Source organism: Rhipicephalus microplus, unplaced genomic scaffold (genome assembly GCF_043290135.1).
Source record: "Rhipicephalus microplus isolate Deutch F79 unplaced genomic scaffold, USDA_Rmic scaffold_15, whole genome shotgun sequence".
NCBI classification, from domain to species: domain Eukaryota; kingdom Metazoa; phylum Arthropoda; class Arachnida; order Ixodida; family Ixodidae; genus Rhipicephalus; species Rhipicephalus microplus.
In genome coordinates this window covers 738080-755907 of record NW_027464588.1, presented here as the reverse complement: position 1 = coordinate 755907, position 17828 = coordinate 738080, and the positions used below count along the sequence as shown (strand labels likewise).

Here is a 17828-nt window from a genome sequence, read left to right as displayed (position 1 = left end):
ATACAATAGCGCAGACGTACATGCACTGAGTTGATGCTTGCATATCATATATGTGAGACATACCAAGTTTGTTCGAATTATATCAGTGCCGATGACTAACTGCTAACCAATTTCGGCTCATTTTGGAAAAACTACTGTCATTGTTGCGTACAACCTAGTAAGGTAACACAAGTCCACTACTATGTGGACCATGCTCACTGTGACAAATGCTTCGCACACTACTGTAGTTACTCTTACAAATAATTGACGAAGGGCAACTTTCTTTCTGATCAAACCATTAAATCCATTTCGTCACGCCTGTGTTGGTTTATGACACGCGCCACTCAGTTTATCAAGTAGTTCCCAGCGGGAAAGAGGGGTTTAGTGAAAGATGAAGATGTAAAAATGACGCTATTTTATGCCTCCTGATGCGGGTGCGTGGCATAGCGTTTTTAGGGACGAAGAGAGCGAAGAAACGTGAAAGAAAGAAGAGGAAGAGTGAAAGGCATGCTAAAAGAGTGTTTTCCAGAGCCGCTTCACCTTCTGGAGGAGCTCGACGCGGGGAAGGGATATGACGCAGGTCAGAACTGTGTAGGTGACGAAGCGCTCGTAGTCAATCAGCTCGTAGCAGGTGAAGGTCGACACCGTCTCCAGGAACAGGGTGGCGGCCTTCTTGAAGTCCCGCAGCGCGATGCTGTACACTGCCGTATACACCTTCAGCCGATTCCTACGGTCCCAGTCACCGCGCTCTTCAACCAGGCTGCAAGAACGCGCGAAAGATGATATGATAGAACTCTTCGATTACGGTTGGCTTACAGTAGTCTAGCTTATAAACAAGTGGCTATTTTGCTCCCCATTAATCACAAACGATTTCTAACAGTGGCGCTGTTTTAGGGCTGTGCCTGACGACAGATAAGTGCCCACCTTGCATGCCACGCTCCCGTTTCTAGATACACATGAATAGGATTTGGATGGATGGATGGATGGATGGATGGATATGGCTGTACCCTTTAGATCGGGCGGTGGCTAGCGTTACCAAGCCGTAATACTTAATGAACTCAAAACTATATTTGTTTATTTTTTCCATAAAAAGTGAGTTTGAGGATTCGTACTTTGCAGTGAAGAGTTTTATTTTCACTCGTGCCTTGACTTTAGCCACCAATCAGATAACCTCCTTCTAGTTAAGTCTACTTGCTTAAAGTCTATTTTGCCCTCCCGGTCCCTAAACCCCAGTGCTTTGAAAAATTCTGCGCCATTATCCTGAACTATAGGGTGAAGCCCTTTACAGAACATTATCAAGTGTTCGGCAGTTTCTTCTTCCTCTCCACACGCACTGCATACTGTGTCTACCCCTTCGTATTTGGCCCGATATGTCTTGGTTCGCAGTACTCCCGTCCTTGCCTCAAACAGTAGAGAACAAGAGAGACGTGCTCGTCGCGCCATCTCTCGTCAGAGATAGCAGTGGTCTGTCGTGACTGAACGGCAAACCGGCCAAAAAAAAAAAACATGTCTGACGAAAAAAGATGGTTATCAAAAATGATTCCCCGTTCTGTACAACAGACAAATTAACATTCTGTTCAAATCACACTGTCGCGCTGCGAACCATGTGGCTTTCCAGACTGTTCAAGACTTTAGAAGCCAGTCGATTTGTAGCGAAATACTGCAAGTTTACCAAATTGTTCCAGTAGGTCTCTGTTGTATAGATTCGTGAGTCCTTTTTGATTACTAACTTGTTTCAGGAGTTGTTTTTTTTCTCTCGCCTATTTCTTATTCAGCTTTGGCAGGACGTCGTTGCTTCCATCGAGAGATGGCGTCATGCATGGATGCCCCTCCCCTCCTCCCTGAAATCTGGTAGTGATAGGATAATTAAAACTCGGGAAAGTGGCGAAACACAACACGAAGGCGTAGATGAGGGACCAAGTACAAGACTCTTGGGCTAGTGTGTGTGTTACATTCAATGAAGCTGCAGCATGCTAAAACACAGAGACCACGGAAACGCACGTCCTGTACACTTTCTGTGGTGTCTGTTTTATCAGTGCCGTGGCTTCATTCCAGTACAAGGGCAGTCTACATATTCTGTTTATTTTCGGAAGATTCTAACTTGCAACGACTAGCCCAGCAACAAGTTTCTAGGACTTCTACTAGGAAAATGGTATCTTGGTTATACCAGAGCCATTCAGAGTCATCGAGTGCTTCTTATGGTCACGAAAATGCCGCCTCAGTTTCATTGGAGCCCACGGCCGCCGTTAGAGACACAGCTGAGCTTCAAAAGCAATGTAAAAGCTGCTATCACAGGGGTTGTGTATGGAACAGCCTCGGTGTTTTAGCTTTCCAAGCTTCCGCGATGGTAGCTTGGCTTTCACGCATTTGCTGTTAGCATTTAATATTCATAAACACCTGACGTCCGTATGAAAATGAGCACTTGGGAGAGAAAAAAAAAGCAGCTCGAAGCAGGAAGCTCGCCATGGTATCATCCAAAACGATATGAAAATTCGGGGGTTATGAACAAGTACCACAGTAGGATTATCCCGAACGTAGCGGAGAGTGCCTGAATAATTTTTACCACCTAGGGCTCTTTTACATGTATACCTAATTCTCAGTACACTGACGTCTCTGCATTTCGCTCTATCGAAATGCAATCGCCGTGGCATGCCCTTTTCATCTCAGCACTACGATAGGGATAGCTTTTTAAAATTCCTATGAACTTAAACACAGTGCATTTGGAGCTAAATGTTAATGGTATCATTTGTAAATGTAGACATAAAATACCAGCTGTTGCATGCGCACTCGCCGCCATAGATTCTGAACCTGTTAAAGTTGGAGCAGCATCTGAGTCTTCTGGCCACATCTTAACAGATGAACACAATCTAGAGAAGGCATTTTGTCGCCGCCATAGATTCTGAACCTGTTAAAGTTGGAGCAGCATCTGAGTCTTCTGGCCACATCTTAACAGATGAACACAATCTAGAGAAGGCATTTTGCTTCTATTATTGCAAAACAGTTTAGAAAAACTTCACATATTTTAATGTCACTGATGTTGTTAATTGTTGCCATCATGGTATGACTTATTAGGGAAGAAAAGCTGGTATAAGTCAATAAAAAAAATACAATTTACCCGTGCAAAAGCAACATACAGGCACGATCATTTATAAAAGCAAGATACAGGCACGACCCTTTATAAGTTTTTGGTACACAGTCACATGCACGGAGTACCAATGCATCAGGTCACGGATAAGTTCTTTACGGAACATGAATAATGATCATCCACACATAGAATATAGATTGTGGCGTCCCTTTAACTGAATTTTTACCACCACCTGCTGGACACTAAATGCACACCTCAGCTCGTATCTGTTCGTGGTTTACGTGTTAATTTCCATAGTGGTTGTATTGTCGAAGAGGTTGCGGCGATGGCGTAGTGGTTAGAGCATCCGCCTCGCATGCAAGAGGTCCGTGGCTCAAATCCCGGTACCGCGCAGTTTCCAACCGGATTAAAAAAAAAACCCGCGTGTTGATGGAACTGCATTAAGAGGCCTGGGGTGCGGCCTCACCGGCAAACACCGCCGAGAACGCACTCCCTCACCAGAGAAGGATTGGCCACCCTGGTGCAGTATCTGGCCACTACCTCCCACATGCTTACGTCAAATAACTCACGGCCCTCAGTCCCCAGCAGCTGCGAAGCAACTGACCATGGCGGCGGTCAGATCTGCAACGCAGCAGAGGGTGCTAAGAATCTCTGGATCCGGACAGGCCGCCATTGGAACCTGAACTTGGTAACGTTTGACGCTAGAACCTTATCTAGTGAGGGAAGTCTAGCTGTACTATTCGAGGAGCTAGAAGGCGTTAAATGGGATATAATAGGGCTGAGTGAGGTTAGAAGGACAGATGATGCCTATACGATGGTACAGAATGGGCACGTCCTTTGCTATCGGGGCTTGGCTGACAGAAGATAACTAGGAGTGGGGTTCCTAATTCACAGAAACATAGCTGGCAACATAGTGGAATACATTAGCTATAATGAAAGGGTGTTAGGTTTCGTAATTAAACTGAATAAGCGATACAATATGAAGGTGGTACTGGCTTACGCAGCTACATCCAGCCATGATGACGCTTCAGTTGAAAGCTTCTGTGAAGACGTGGAATCGGCAACGAGTAAGGTAAAAACACAGTATACAATACTGATGGGAGACTTTAATGCAAAGGTAGGGAAGAAGCAGGCTGGAGACCAGGCAGTAGGAGATTATGGCATCGGTACTAGAAACGCCAGAGGAGAGCTACTAGTAGAATTCGCAGAACGCAATAATTTACGGATTTTGAATACCTTCTACCGAAAACGAGAAAACAGCAAGTGGACATGGAGGAGCCCTAATGGCGAAAATAAGAAACGAAATAGACTTTATAATGAGTGCACAACCTGGAATCGTGCAGGATGTGGAAGTGATTGGCAAGGTACAATGCAGTGACCATAGAATAGTACGGTCTCGAATTCGCCTAGACTTGAAGAAGGAACGACAGAAACTGATACGCAAGAAGCCAATCAATCAGCTAGCACTGAGAGGGAAAGTACAGGAATTCAGAGTGTCGCTGCAGAACAGGTACTCGGCTCTTAGTGAGGAAACGAACCTTAGCGTAGATACAATGAATGATAATCTAACGAGTATCATTACGGAGTGTGCAGTGGAAGTTGGAGACAGGGTAGTTAGACAGGACACTGGCAAGCTTTCCCAGGAAACGAAGAACCTAATTAAGAAGCGTCAAATCATGAAAGTGTCAAGTACAACAGACAAAATAGAACTGGCAGAGCTTTCGAAGTTGATTAATAGACGTAAGGTATGCGATGTAAGAAGGTATAACATGGAGAGAATTGAACACGCTCTGAAAAACGGAGGAAGTGTCAAAGCATTGAAGAGGAAACTTGGGATAGGCAAAAGTCGGATGTATGCACTAAGGGACAAAGAAGGCAAAATAACTACCAATATGGATAGGATAGTTAAAATAGCAGAGGAGTTTTACAGAGATCTGTACAGTAGCCGTGACAACCACGGCCTTAATACTACAAGAACTAGCAGTAACCCAGATTACACCCCACCAGTAATGATAGAAGAAGTCAGGAAAGCTTTAGAGAGCATGCAAAGGGGCAAAGCTGCTGGTGAGGATCAGGTAACATCAGATCTGCTGAAAGATAGAGGACAGATTGTGTTAGAAAAACTAGCCACCCTGTTTACGAGGTGTCTCCTGACGGGAAGAGTACCAGAGTCTTGGAAGAACGCTAACATCATCTTAATACATAAGAAAGGAGATGACAAGGACTTGAAGAATTACAGGCCGATCAGCTTGCTCTCTGTAGTATACAAGCTATTTACAAAGGTAATTGCTAACAGAGTAAATAAAACATTAGAATTCAATCAACCAAAGGAACAAGCAGGATTTCGAACAGGCTACTCAACAATTGACCACATTCATACTATCAATCAGGTAATAGAGAAATGCTCAGAGTATAACCAACCCCTATACATAGCCTTCATAGATTACGAGAAAGCGTTTGATTCAGTAGAAATATCAGCCGTCATGCAAACACTGCGGAATCAGGGCGTAGATGAAGTATATATAAACATTCTGGAAGAAATCTACAGGGGATCAACTGCTACCATAGTGCTTCATAAAGAAAGCAACAGAATACCAATCAAGAAGGGTGTAAGGCAGGGGGACACAATTTCCCCAATGCTATTTACCGCGTGCTTACAGGAGGTTTTCAGAAGCCTAGAATGGGAACAGTTAGGGATAAGAGTCAATGGAGAATACCTTAGTAACCTGCGCTTCGCCGATGACATTGCATTGCTGAGTAACTCGGGGGACGAATTGCAACTCATGATTACGGAGCTAGACAAGGAGAGCAGAAAGGTGGGTCTTAAAATGAATCTGCAGAAAACGAAAGTAATGTACAACAACCTCGGCAAGGAGCAGCGCTTCGAGATAGGTAATAGTGCACTTGAAGTTGTAAAAGACTATGTCTACTTAGGGCAGGTAATAACCGCAGAGCCGAACCACGAGACTGAAGTAACTAGAAGAATAAGAATGGGGTGGAGCACATTTGGCAAGCACTCTCAAATTATGACAGGTAGTTTGCCACTATCCCTCAAGAGGAAGGTATATAACAGCTGTATCTTGCCGGTACTTAGCTACGGAGCAGAAACCTGGAGACTTACAAAGAGGGTTCAGCTTAAATTGAGGACGACGCAGCGAGCAATGGAAAGAAAAATGGTAGGTGTAACCTTAAGAGACAAGAAGAGAGCAGAGTGGATTAGGGAACAAACGGGGGTTAAGGATATCATAGCTGAAATCAAGAAGAAGAAATGGACATGGGCAGGGCATGTAGCGCGTAGACAGGATAACCGCTGGTCATTAAGGGTAACTGACTGGATTCCCAGAGAAGGGAAGCGGCTTAGGGGGAGACAGAAGGTTAGGTGGGCAGATGAGATTAAGAAGTTTGCGGGTATAAATTGGCAGCAGCAAGCACAGGACCGGGTTAACTGGCGGAACATGGGAGAGGCCTTTGTCCTGCAGTGGACGTAGTCAGGCTGATGATGATGATGATGATGATGATGATGATGTATTGTCGATAAGTGGGTCCAGGGTTCGCGTTCCGTGAGATACGAAGGAAGTCTTTCCAAAATTCTGGAACCGGCATCAGTCTTCAGCATTTGCTCGTCCTCTTTTAAGTACACAGATTCGCTGTTAATGTAAAACATTTTACGCATATACGTACAAGGCGTCAAAATGGTTCATGCCCACACGTGTGTCCTTTGACTGAAAGTTAATATCGCCACTTTTCTGTTGTGGTATGGTCCTCTTCGATTTTTCATACTCCTGTTTGTTTTGGTCGTAACGAAAACAACGATGCATTTGTGGTTTTCGTGTAGCCGGAACGGCCTCTCAGGACGCAACTCGTGTTAGGCATCCTCATCTTGAGATGGCGTTTACACATGGTATCCAGCAGCATGTCTCGCACTGCACGAGCATATGATTACACGGACGGCTTTGAAGATTGACTCTGTGGCAGAACTGCACCGGATTGCGGAATTTTCGAGCAGCGTATGAAGCTCCCCCACCAGGTGTTGACGAAGTTTTGTGATCACAAGAATTATTGAAGGACTACGGCTTTAGTAGCCTACTTATACAGTACTTAGGTCAGCAAACACCAAGGGAATCTTTTGAGTGGTGGTGACAGTCCAAGAAGGCACCCCTACGGGCCCAGGCGGGACGCAAAAAGCTGCGGTGCTCTGCTCATCACCTGACATGGCAGAGGGGTGGTTGTGAAGACAGCGGCCCAAACGTAGCTCCAGCGGTGCCTCGCAGCGGTAGCTGATGAGGACCCTCAGGATAGAGAGGACTATCGGACCAGGAACCACTCTCCACCACGTGTAAGGCAACGTTGAAGATGCGAGAATCTTCTTTTATTCGCTTAGCCTGAGCCCCACAACCGAGGCCAGCGGGATGATGATGAGTATATACAGGATAGAGCGCGTGAATAATGCTCGCAATACTTTCGACTATCTCAAGTCAAAATGAATGTACACTGTTTTCAACACTATAGCAAGCCGTCGAACGCAAATATACGAACTTACCCCTTGGCCCTGTCGATGCTGCGGGTGATGAGCTCGTGGTCCATGTAGAAGAAACCGATGCGGATGATGTGGAAGAGCACGTCCAGCCGGCGACCGAGACCCACCGTCTTGTCATACGTCTTGTTGAGCTGTGCCAGTGCCGCATCCTGCGAGCGCGTGGAGAACAAATAGCACCGCTTCGTTCCGAAACAAGGAAGCACTTGTTGAGGTACTGGTGTACAAGTATGTCTACAAGAGGGCCACAATGTCAAACTAATGACTGAGGGGTTGGGTTCATACTTGCTAGTATTATTGATACCGCACACGCTCAGTTCATTTCAGTAGCTTTTTGGCTGTCCTTATGGGCCATCGAGGTATACCAGCAGCCTGACGCTTGACGGCACGCCGACGCTTCACGCAAACGTCCAGTTCACAGCTGCCCCCTTCCCTACCTGAAATAATATTACAGAGCAACAGTAACAACACCCCATATTGTTTCTTTAGGCAACGCGCCTGGCACTTATTTCAACAGTTACGAAGAGTTACCTCATTCAGTAAGTAGTTACATTATTTGGTAAGTAAAGAAGCTGTTGCCTTATTTGATAAACTAAAGAAGCTGTGCCTTATTTGATAAACTATGTCCTGGTAAACGCACAATATCTGACCCTTCACATATTTCTTCATAAAACATTGGTCTTATCCTGCAAGCGAGGTTTTTGGAATTACTCACCAAATAATTTATCTATATTTGGTTCAAACCCTTAATACCTTCTCGTGGTATATGGCATACCCACGAGAAGGTATTAAGCATAGTCTTGATGTGCAAAGGGCATCAAGACCATGTTTTTTTTTTCATGAAGGGGCAAGTCATATCGTGCGCCTAAAACACCTTGGTTTAAAGAAAGCGGGGCTGGAATGTCTTGTCGGCTTATGCGCTTCCACACTGTTCTTGCTCGCTATTGTTCAAAATTATGCGTAGCCTCACGCAAGTCTGATGCCTGAATATGACGTAAGAATAAAATAGGGCATTGCCGCAGAAGGCCGGACTGTCTGGCACCCACCGTTCGACCACGTCGTCGCCTACAATTATCAAATAATTTCTTTTTGTTACTGTTAGGGCACATGTTCAGCCAATAAATTTTTCTAAAAGTTTATTGCTGACATCATCTCTGTTTTGTCGTTCTTGACGCCGTCCAGCTCGCCCTCACCTGCGTGACACCACCGTGCCAACGGCCCAACGATATGTTCCGGTGAAGATTATCGCAGAAAAGGAGGCACCTCAACTAAATGTGCCTGCAAGTTTTTATCACGGCAACTAAGGCCGTCCATAGCGAGACTATCTTGCAACAATTCTCGACTATCCGCACATCATTACTGTTAGAGGCACACCTAGGTACCGTTGATGCGGACCCAACGATGGAGGTGGCGATAATAACAACGCTAGGTGGCGTGACCATCCGTTCGTATCAGGGGTATGCGAGCTGCTGCAGAGATCCGCCACCTGGTGACACCAAGTCCAACTACACCATGTGAAACTGCGAAGTGCTCGAACATATTGTTACGGGGAAGCAAGGTCATGCCTTTTGGGTTGTGTAATGCCCCGGCTACTTTTAAGCGTATGATGAACTGTCTTCTTCGCGGTTTCAAATGGTCGACCTGCCTTTGCTATTTGGATGATGTAATAGTTTTCTTGCCCTCCTTCGAAAGCCACCTGTCTCGTCTCTCGGCAATTTTTGACGTTTTTTGTTGCGCTGGTCTCCAACTGAATTCGTCGAAATGCTCATTTGGACGACGGCAGATTAAACTACTCGGCCACCTTGTTGACGCCACTGGTGTTCAACCCGACCCTGACAAAGTTCGTGCAGTCCGAAAATTCCCAGTTCCGCGTTCCACCCAAGAAGTTCGCAGTTTTATTGGGCTCTGCTCATACTTCCGCTGCTTTGTCTTCAACTTCGCGGATATTGCTAGGCCCCTAACGGATCTCCTCAAAAAGAATGTGGCCTTTTCTTGGGAAAGGGACCAAGAACATTCCTTCGCGTCGCTAATTACCGCCCTCACATCACCACCTGTGTTGGCTCATTTTGATCCAGCGGCTCGAACAGAGCTTCGTATTGATGCAAGCGGCCATGGCATTGGTGATATACTCTCTCAGATACAGAATGGCACCAGCCGTGTGATAGCCTACGCTAGCCGACTTTTGTCGCAAGCGGAGCAAAATTATTCCATCACTGAGCGGGAATGCTTAGCCCTCGTTTGGGCTATTGCGAAATTCCGTCCGTACTTATACGGACGTCCGTTCGCAGTCATCACGGACCATCATGCGCTTTGCTGGCTGTCGACGCTTAAGGACCCTACAGGAAGACTCCGCCAATGGGCAGGCACTTCGATTACAGGAGTACACGTTCTCGGTTGTTTACCAATCTGGAAAGCTGCACAGCGATGCTGACTGCTTATCCCGGCACCCCGTTGATCCACCTAGCTCCACTGATTTGGAATCCGATGCCTGCGTTTTAGCCATCACTGACTTTCTGAACGTGGCCGACGAACAGCGCCGAGATCCATCGCTGCTCACCATCATTGACCACCTTCAATCGCGTTATGCTGACCCTTCTCTTAGCAGCTACCTACTTCAAGACAACGTTTTGTACCACCGCAACTTACACCCCGACGGCGCGGAACTTTTACTCGTCGTACCGCATCACCTCCGAAAGGATGTTCTGCGACAATTCCACGATGCTCCAACTTCTGGACATCTAGGAGTCTCCAGAACTTACGACCGCATTCGACGACGAGTATTCTGGAAGGGTCTCTACCGCTCCGTTCGCTGTCACGTCGCATCTTGCGACCTCTGCCAGCACCGAAAGAAGCCTACGACTCCCCCTGCCGGTCTTCTTCAACCTATTGAAGTTCCAGCCGAGCCATTTTATCAAGTGGGGTTGGACTTGCTAGGTCCCTTTCCTACTTCTACAACTGGAAATAAATGAATTGCAGTGGCCACAGACTATGCCACTCGGTATGCAATCACTCGAGCGCTACCAACCAGCTGTGCAACCGACGTTGCCGACTTCCTGCTGTACGACATTATTCTCCAGCATGGCGCTCCGTCTCACCTGCTCACAGACCGTGGTCGCTACTTTCTATCTTGTGTGGTTGATGATCTACTCCGATCTTGTGCTACCCATCACAACTTCACCACATCTTACCACCCTCAGACTAACGGCCTGACGGAGCGCCTAAACCGCACATTGACAGACATGCTTGCCATGTACGTATCTACCGACCACACTGATTGGGACATAGCTCTTTCGTTTGTAACCTTCGCCTATAACTCGTCGCATCATGAAACAGTGGGCTACTCCCCTTTTTATCTACTCTTCGGACGTCATCCTTTACTGCCCTTCGGCACACTGCTTTCATCAGACCACCCATACTCCACTTCGTACGCTCAGGATGCGATCACCCGGGCCCTGACGGCACGCGTGGTAGCGCGCGTTCGGTTATCATCGTCGCAGAGAGCACAGAAGTCTCATTATGATCGTCGACATAGAGATGGCGTTTTTTCTGCGGGATTTCTTGTTCTCCTGTGGCTCCCATCTCGACGTGTCGGCCTCTGCGAGAAACTACTATCGCGATACGCTGGGCCCTACTGATTCATTCGTCAGGTCACACCTGTGACCTACAAGATTGCCGCTACCACAAACTCATCAGCTGCTGCATCCAGAACGGCAGTAGTCCACGTTTCTCGTCTCAAGCCCTACAACGCCGACTCGCTCATTTAACAGGCACCGAGACGGTGCCTTATGGGCCGGGGTGATGATACGTGTATGGAACTGTCGCCCAGACGCAGCTGAATTGGCACCCAAATGAAGAAGACGACAACGTGGTTGTTGTAGGCTGGACTCTCGAGCTTCTCCCGTTTTGCCTACATGACTGTGCACTCTCTATCCGTATTTATCCTACGGCTGCGAGAGGTACTGGGATCGATACCCAGCACCTCAACCAAAAGATGTTACGGGGAAGATTTATTCACCGAGAGCTGGTCTTGCTAACGGCTTAGAGAGCGCACAGTCATGCAGCCAAAACGGGAGAAACTCGAGAGTCCAACCCACAACAACCACGATGTCGTCTTTTTCATTTGCGTGCCAATTCAGCTGTGTCTGGGCGACAGCACCATACACGTATCTTCATCTTGTACAATTTCGTGGAGTTCAATAAGTGGTAATGACACACTACATTACACAAATGTGAGCTATGTATAATTTTTATGAACAGGGATAGTTATCGCAAACAGGCTGATGAACGTTCCGAGCAATGGACCTACTTCATCAAAGGCTTGGGCGAGTTACTTTTGAGTCGTTGACGCCCTGCCGCCTGGCGTCTGAAGGAAAGTATTATACAAAGAAAAAACTTGCCAGAAAACTTCAAAGAACATCAGCTTGGTAACAAAAAAAAAAAAAACCTTGAGCACAACTGAATAGCAAATTTTTGCGTTCAAAGGAAAACGCAGGTTACTATAATAACCATTAGTCAATGGGGCTTTCGAGATGCGACGGTAGCGCCTGAACACACCACCCGTAGAGTTTTTTAAAATGAACTAGAGGGGAGTGAGGCACTGCGATCCTTCAGCGACCATGGTAATGACGTAGTACATAGATTTGCCTAGTCTTCGAGCTTGCGGGCTTCGAACACACTTTTGGCTTCATTTATTGTGGTGTTTTGGTTTCTGTTTCGAATGAAAAGGCAAACAATATTGAACTTCGCGACCATGGATTTGAATTTGTGAGCCTAAAAGGTTAAGGTGGGGAAGTGCAACGGCTGAACATTTGCCAATTGTCGTTTCGTGACGAAGCAGCTCCAAGTGACATGAAGCCAAACAAAGCTGAAATCTCAAAGATTAGGCAAGTCTGTGTACCACTCATCATTTACATGGTCGCGCTAGCCCTCTGAGGTGCAGCTCCCATAGACACTGTAGTGTCTATGGAAGCTGCATGCTACACAAGAGGGAATTCTGGCGCTATAGTGCCAGAATTTTCTCTTATGTATCTATAGGAAACTATTGACGCCCCCCCCCCCAGAGTGTGTTGAAACTAGGAATGTCAGACGCTGAAGTTGCTAGCAAGCAAATGATAATCACAAAATACGTCCAAAAAGAAGCGGCATTCAGAGAAATTTCTCATAAACAAAAATATTTATAGAGATAACAAAAAAATGTCGCTCAAATACGAATGGGAGTCGAAAAATGATAACTTGGGCTATTTTGTACTGCGAAAATATGCGCAGATATAGACGAAAGAAGTATACTTTTTCAACATTGTCTGTAGGGTGGTCTCTCCTCGGTTCTATGCTAATTTGCCTGAGCATGATTAACGTTAATCTTTTATTCCTCCAACATGTGTTAGACTGTTTGACTTGAGCCCCACCGCGGTGGTCTAGTGGCTAAGGTACTCGGCTGCTGACCCGCAGGTCGCGGGTTCAAATCCCGGCTGCGGCGGCTGCATTTCCGATGGAGGCGGAAATGTTGTAGGCCCGTGTGCTCAGATTTGGGTGCACGTTAAAGAACCCCAGGTGGTCTAAATTTCTGGAGCCCTGCACTACGGCGTCTCTCATAATCATATGGTGGTTTTGGGACGTTAAACCCGACAAATCAATCATCAATCACTGTTTGACTTGACATTTATATTGCCACGTTGTATTTCTCAAGTTTTGTTATCGCCCCAAAACACTACACAATGCTCAGTGCAAACCGCGCCTGCAGTTTTCGAGAAGCTTCCGGACTTTAGTAGATCATTTCGATAAGATCACGCCCACTCTGCGAGCTGTACAGATTATTCTGGAACCTACGCCACCGCCAGCGATAACGCTAGAACATTCGATGGCAAGAGCATAAATGCCGACGCACTTCGCCGCTTGTGAGTAGTTGATCGACGGCCGACGCTCCGTTCGCCGCTATCAAGTGTATGTATAGCGCCAGTCGAAGTATTGTAAATATGCCTACCCATGTTCACGATCTGTTGTAAATATATGTATTGTTAAGGCGTTTATTAGCCGGCAACGAGCGAGAATATCCAATGGCGACAGTCACAGCCAAGCACGGGCTCTCAGCGCGAGCGGCGTCCTTGTTGGGTAGCCCCACTAGGAGGTGCTCAAGAGTTCGACCCATTTCAGAGTTCGGAGGCTTCGCTACAATTACCCCGGGGTCGAAGAGGGAGCCGCCTGGCGACCTAACAGCTTGTTACTATGAGCGGGTCATAATAAGCCTTCAGGCGCTCCACGTTGACGATGTCTCGCCCACGGCGGCGCATGTCCGAAGATTGTTCAACGGGTTCGATCAGATGGTTGACGGGTGAGGTGCGCTCGATGACACGGTAGGGGCCTTCGTATTTGGGACATAGTTTGGAAGAGAGGCCAGCTACAGAGGTCGGGATCGAGAGCCATACAAGCGCACCGGGAAGGAACGTGGGCTCAGAAGTGATGGAGCCATCACGAATACTCTTCTGCTGCTCTTGCTCTTGCGTCGTAAAAGTCTTGGCAAGCTCGCGACACTCTTCAGCAAGCCTGGCTGTCTCGGAAATAGGTGTACACTCAGATGTATCCGGCGTGTACGGGAGTATCGTGTCCATGGTGTGCGACGGGTGCCTTCCGTACAGAAAGTAGAAAGGTGAAAAACCAGTCGTGCTCTGAGGGGCGGTGTTGTAGGCGTAGGTGACGAAGGGCAGTATATTATCCCAATTAGTGTGATTGGCAGCGACGTACATAGAAAGCATGTCGCCGAGGGTGCGGTTAAAACGTTCGGTGAGGCCATTCGTCTGTGGGTGGTAAGCAGTAGTTTTGCTGTGGACAGAATGGCACTCCGTCAGAATGGCTTCGACGACTTCCGACAAGAAGACACGGCCTCGATCGCAAAGAAGCTCTTGGGGTGGTCCGTGGCGCAGTATGAATCGATGCAGCAGGAAGGACGCAACATCGCGCGCAGTAGCCGCAGGGAGAGCGGCGGTTTCGGCGTATCGCGTTAAATGGTCAACGGCAACGATGGCCCAGCGGTTACCAGCCGATGTCAGAGGAAGTGGTCCATACAAATCGATACCTACGCGCCCAAAGGGACGGTCAGGGCAAGGTAACGGTTGCAGACCGGCGTGCGACATGTGGGCTGACGGTTTACGGCGTTGGCAAGTGAGGCAAGAGCGAACGAACTGCTGCACATAGCGGTACATCCCGCGCCAGAAGTAGCGTTGTCGAATGCGGTGGTAAGCTTTGGATACCCAAGAGTGCGAACATTGCGGATCAGAATGAAAAGATTCACATATCTCTGACCGCAGACTGCGGGGTATGACGAGTAACCACTGCTGGTCATTGGAGTCGTAATTGCGTCGGTGTAAGAGGCCGTCACGGATGGCGAAATGGTGAGCTCGACGACGCAAGGCACGCGTGGATGGTGTTGCGGACGGATCAGAAAGCAAGTCGATCAGCGGGGCGATCCAATTATCCTTTCGCTGTTCGATAGCAAGGATGTCAACATCGATGGCAGATACAGCAATTGAGGTTACTGAGCAGGGCACGCCGTCTTGAGGTAGAGGGGAGCGTGAGAGTGCATCAGCGTCAGCATGCTGGCGTCCGTTGCGGTACAGCACACGGATGTCGTAGTCTTGTAAGCGAAAAGCCCAACGGGCGAGACGGCCTGAGGGATCCTTCAATGATGAAAGCCAGCATAGTGCATGATGGTCGATGACGACATCGAATGGGCGACCATACAAATAAGGTCGAAACTTTGTAAGAGCCCAGACGATCGCTAGGCACTCTTTCTCCGTGACGGTGTAGTTTGTCTCGGCTCTCGTGAGCGTACGGCTTGCATATGCTACGACATATTCAGGGAATCCGGGTTTTCGCTGCGCCAGGACAGCGCCGAGGCCTACACCGCTGGCGTCCGTGTGCACCTCCGTTGGGGCTGTGGGGTCGTAGTGGCGTAGAATGGGATGCGACGTCAACAAATGACGGAGCTTCGCGAACGCGTCGTCGCACTCGGATGACCACGAATTGAGGGGCCCGTTACTTCCAAGGAGCTTCGTCAGCGGCGATATGATCGTGGCAAAGTTTCGTATGAAGCGTCGGAAGTATGAGCACAGGCCCACGAAACTACGCAGTTCTTTAACAGATGCAGGTTTGGGGAATTCGGCCAAGGCCTGAAGCTTGGCAGGATCGGGAAGAATGCAGTCTTTGGACACGACGTACCCCAGTATGGTGAGTTGCCGTGCTGCAAAGCGGCACTTTTTCAGATTTAGTTGCAAGCCGGCATTGCTCACACGTGAGAAAACTTCTTTCAGACGTTGGAGATGCGCGGAGAAATCCGGAGCAAAGACAATGACATCGTCGAGGTAACACAAGCACGTGTACCATTTCAAGTTGCGCAGAACGGTGTCCATCATGCGCTCAAAGGTCGCAGATGCATTACATAGACCAAACGGCATCACGTTGAACTCATACAAGCCGTCTGGCGTGACGAAGGCGGTCTTTGGTCGAGCGTCGTCAGCCATGGGTACTTGCCAGTAACCCGAGCGCAGATCGAGGGAAGAAAAAAAATCGGCTCCACGAAGGCTGTCAATCGCGTCATCGATGTGTGGCAGTGGATAAACATCCTTGCGAGTGATCTTATTGAGCCGTCTGTAGTCCACACAGAACCGCACAGAACCGTCTTTCTTCGCAACAAGAACAACAAGAGACACCCATGGACTGTCCGAGGGCCGAATAACGTCGCGTCGGAGCATATCGTCTACCTGATCATTAATTACTTGACGTTCAGCTGGCGACACGCGATATGGACGTTGCCGTAAAGGTGGATGGGTACCAGTGTCGATGCGATGCGTAACAACGGACGTGCGACCGAGAGAACTTCTACCGACATCGAAAGAAGAACGATAATCTTGCAACAGGTCCAGAAGTTGGGAACGCTGTACGGCCGTAAGGTTGTCAGCGATGGAGGGGCCAAATACATCAGCAGATGACGAATCAGAAGTGAAAACAGCATTGATGGTGCACGACCTGGGACCGCGCGTGTCATCGGGTACGTCCAGGACTTGTGCGTCGTCGACTGGTTCCACTCTGCCGAGACATTCCCCTCGAAGCAAGGTAACAGCGTACGGGGACGGTTTGGTTACAAAAATGGCAGCGTTGGCTTGGTTGACCTGCACGCTCGCGAAAGGTACTAGCAACCCTTTCCTGCTGCAAGCACGGTCAGATGGCGAAACAAGTGCAATGGTGTCGGAGAGACCAGCGCAGTAGACAGACACAGCCGTCGTCGAGTTTGGAGGCACTGTTGTATCGTCTTTCGTTAGAATCTTGCTCAGTGTCGAGGGACTGTCTTCTGGCGTCAAATGCGAGAAGGGTGAGAGCTCAATTTCGGCGGCGGCACAATGGATGACGGCGTCATGGCGGGAGAGAAAGTCCCATCCCAGGATGACGTCATGAGAGCATGCCGGAATGATGATGAACTGGGCGACATACAGAACGTCCTGGATGACAACGCGAGCTGTGCACCCTGCAGTAGGATGAATACGGTGCAAACTTGCAGTACGGAGGGATAACCCAGAAAGTGGCGTCGTCACTTTTCGAAGTAAGCGGCAGAGTTTTTCGTCCATAACTGATACGGCAGCTCCAGTGTCAATAAGAGCCGATGCACAAACACCGTCCACAAGCACGTCAATGACATTCAAGGGGCTGCTCTGAGGGTTTTCACATTGCGATAGCGTCGCAGTCCTTGCCTCGGGGACTGCGACGACTAATTTTCCCGCTCATGAGCAGCCGCACTTGGCCGCATGGGGGACAGGGAACGACGTCGTGGAGACGGCGATCTTCGAGATGGACCTGGGCGAGATCGAGGTGGCATAGACGGCGGTTCTTCGCGATAAGGACGGCTGAGTTGGCCAGCAACAGGTGAAGAAATCGGAGCCGGCTGTACGCGATGGCAATAACGGGCCACGTGACCGGCGTAACCACAGGCAAAGCAGATGGGCCGGTTGTCGGGTGTGCGCCATCTGTTCACCGGGGTAGGTCTCACCCATGTCGCAAGGGCCGATGGATGGAACGGTGGCTGCATGGTGGACTGAAGCAGAGGCTGAGGGGTTACGTCAACATACGTAGCGGGCATACCCGCTGCAAAGGACGGAGGTCGAGCGGCAGCTTCGGCGTAAGTCAGAGGGGCGGGTGCTGGAACGACTTGGGGCGGCCTGGCGACCACTTGCGCGTAACTCAGGG

At 48.5% G+C, this 17828-nt stretch overlaps 1 protein-coding gene across 1 annotated transcript in view; it reads right to left on the bottom strand.

Moving 5' to 3' along the window:
* Positions 1–17828, bottom strand: part of LOC119173378 (26S proteasome non-ATPase regulatory subunit 6) — a 36912-nt gene that overhangs the window by 11528 nt on the left and 7556 nt on the right. The window contains exons 3-4 of the mRNA XM_037424220.2: positions 7605–7750; positions 520–739 (exon numbers count right to left, since the gene is read on the bottom strand). Of these exons, the coding sequence (XP_037280117.2) occupies positions 520–739; positions 7605–7750 (366 nt within the window). The remainder of the gene's footprint in view (positions 1–519; positions 740–7604; positions 7751–17828) is intronic.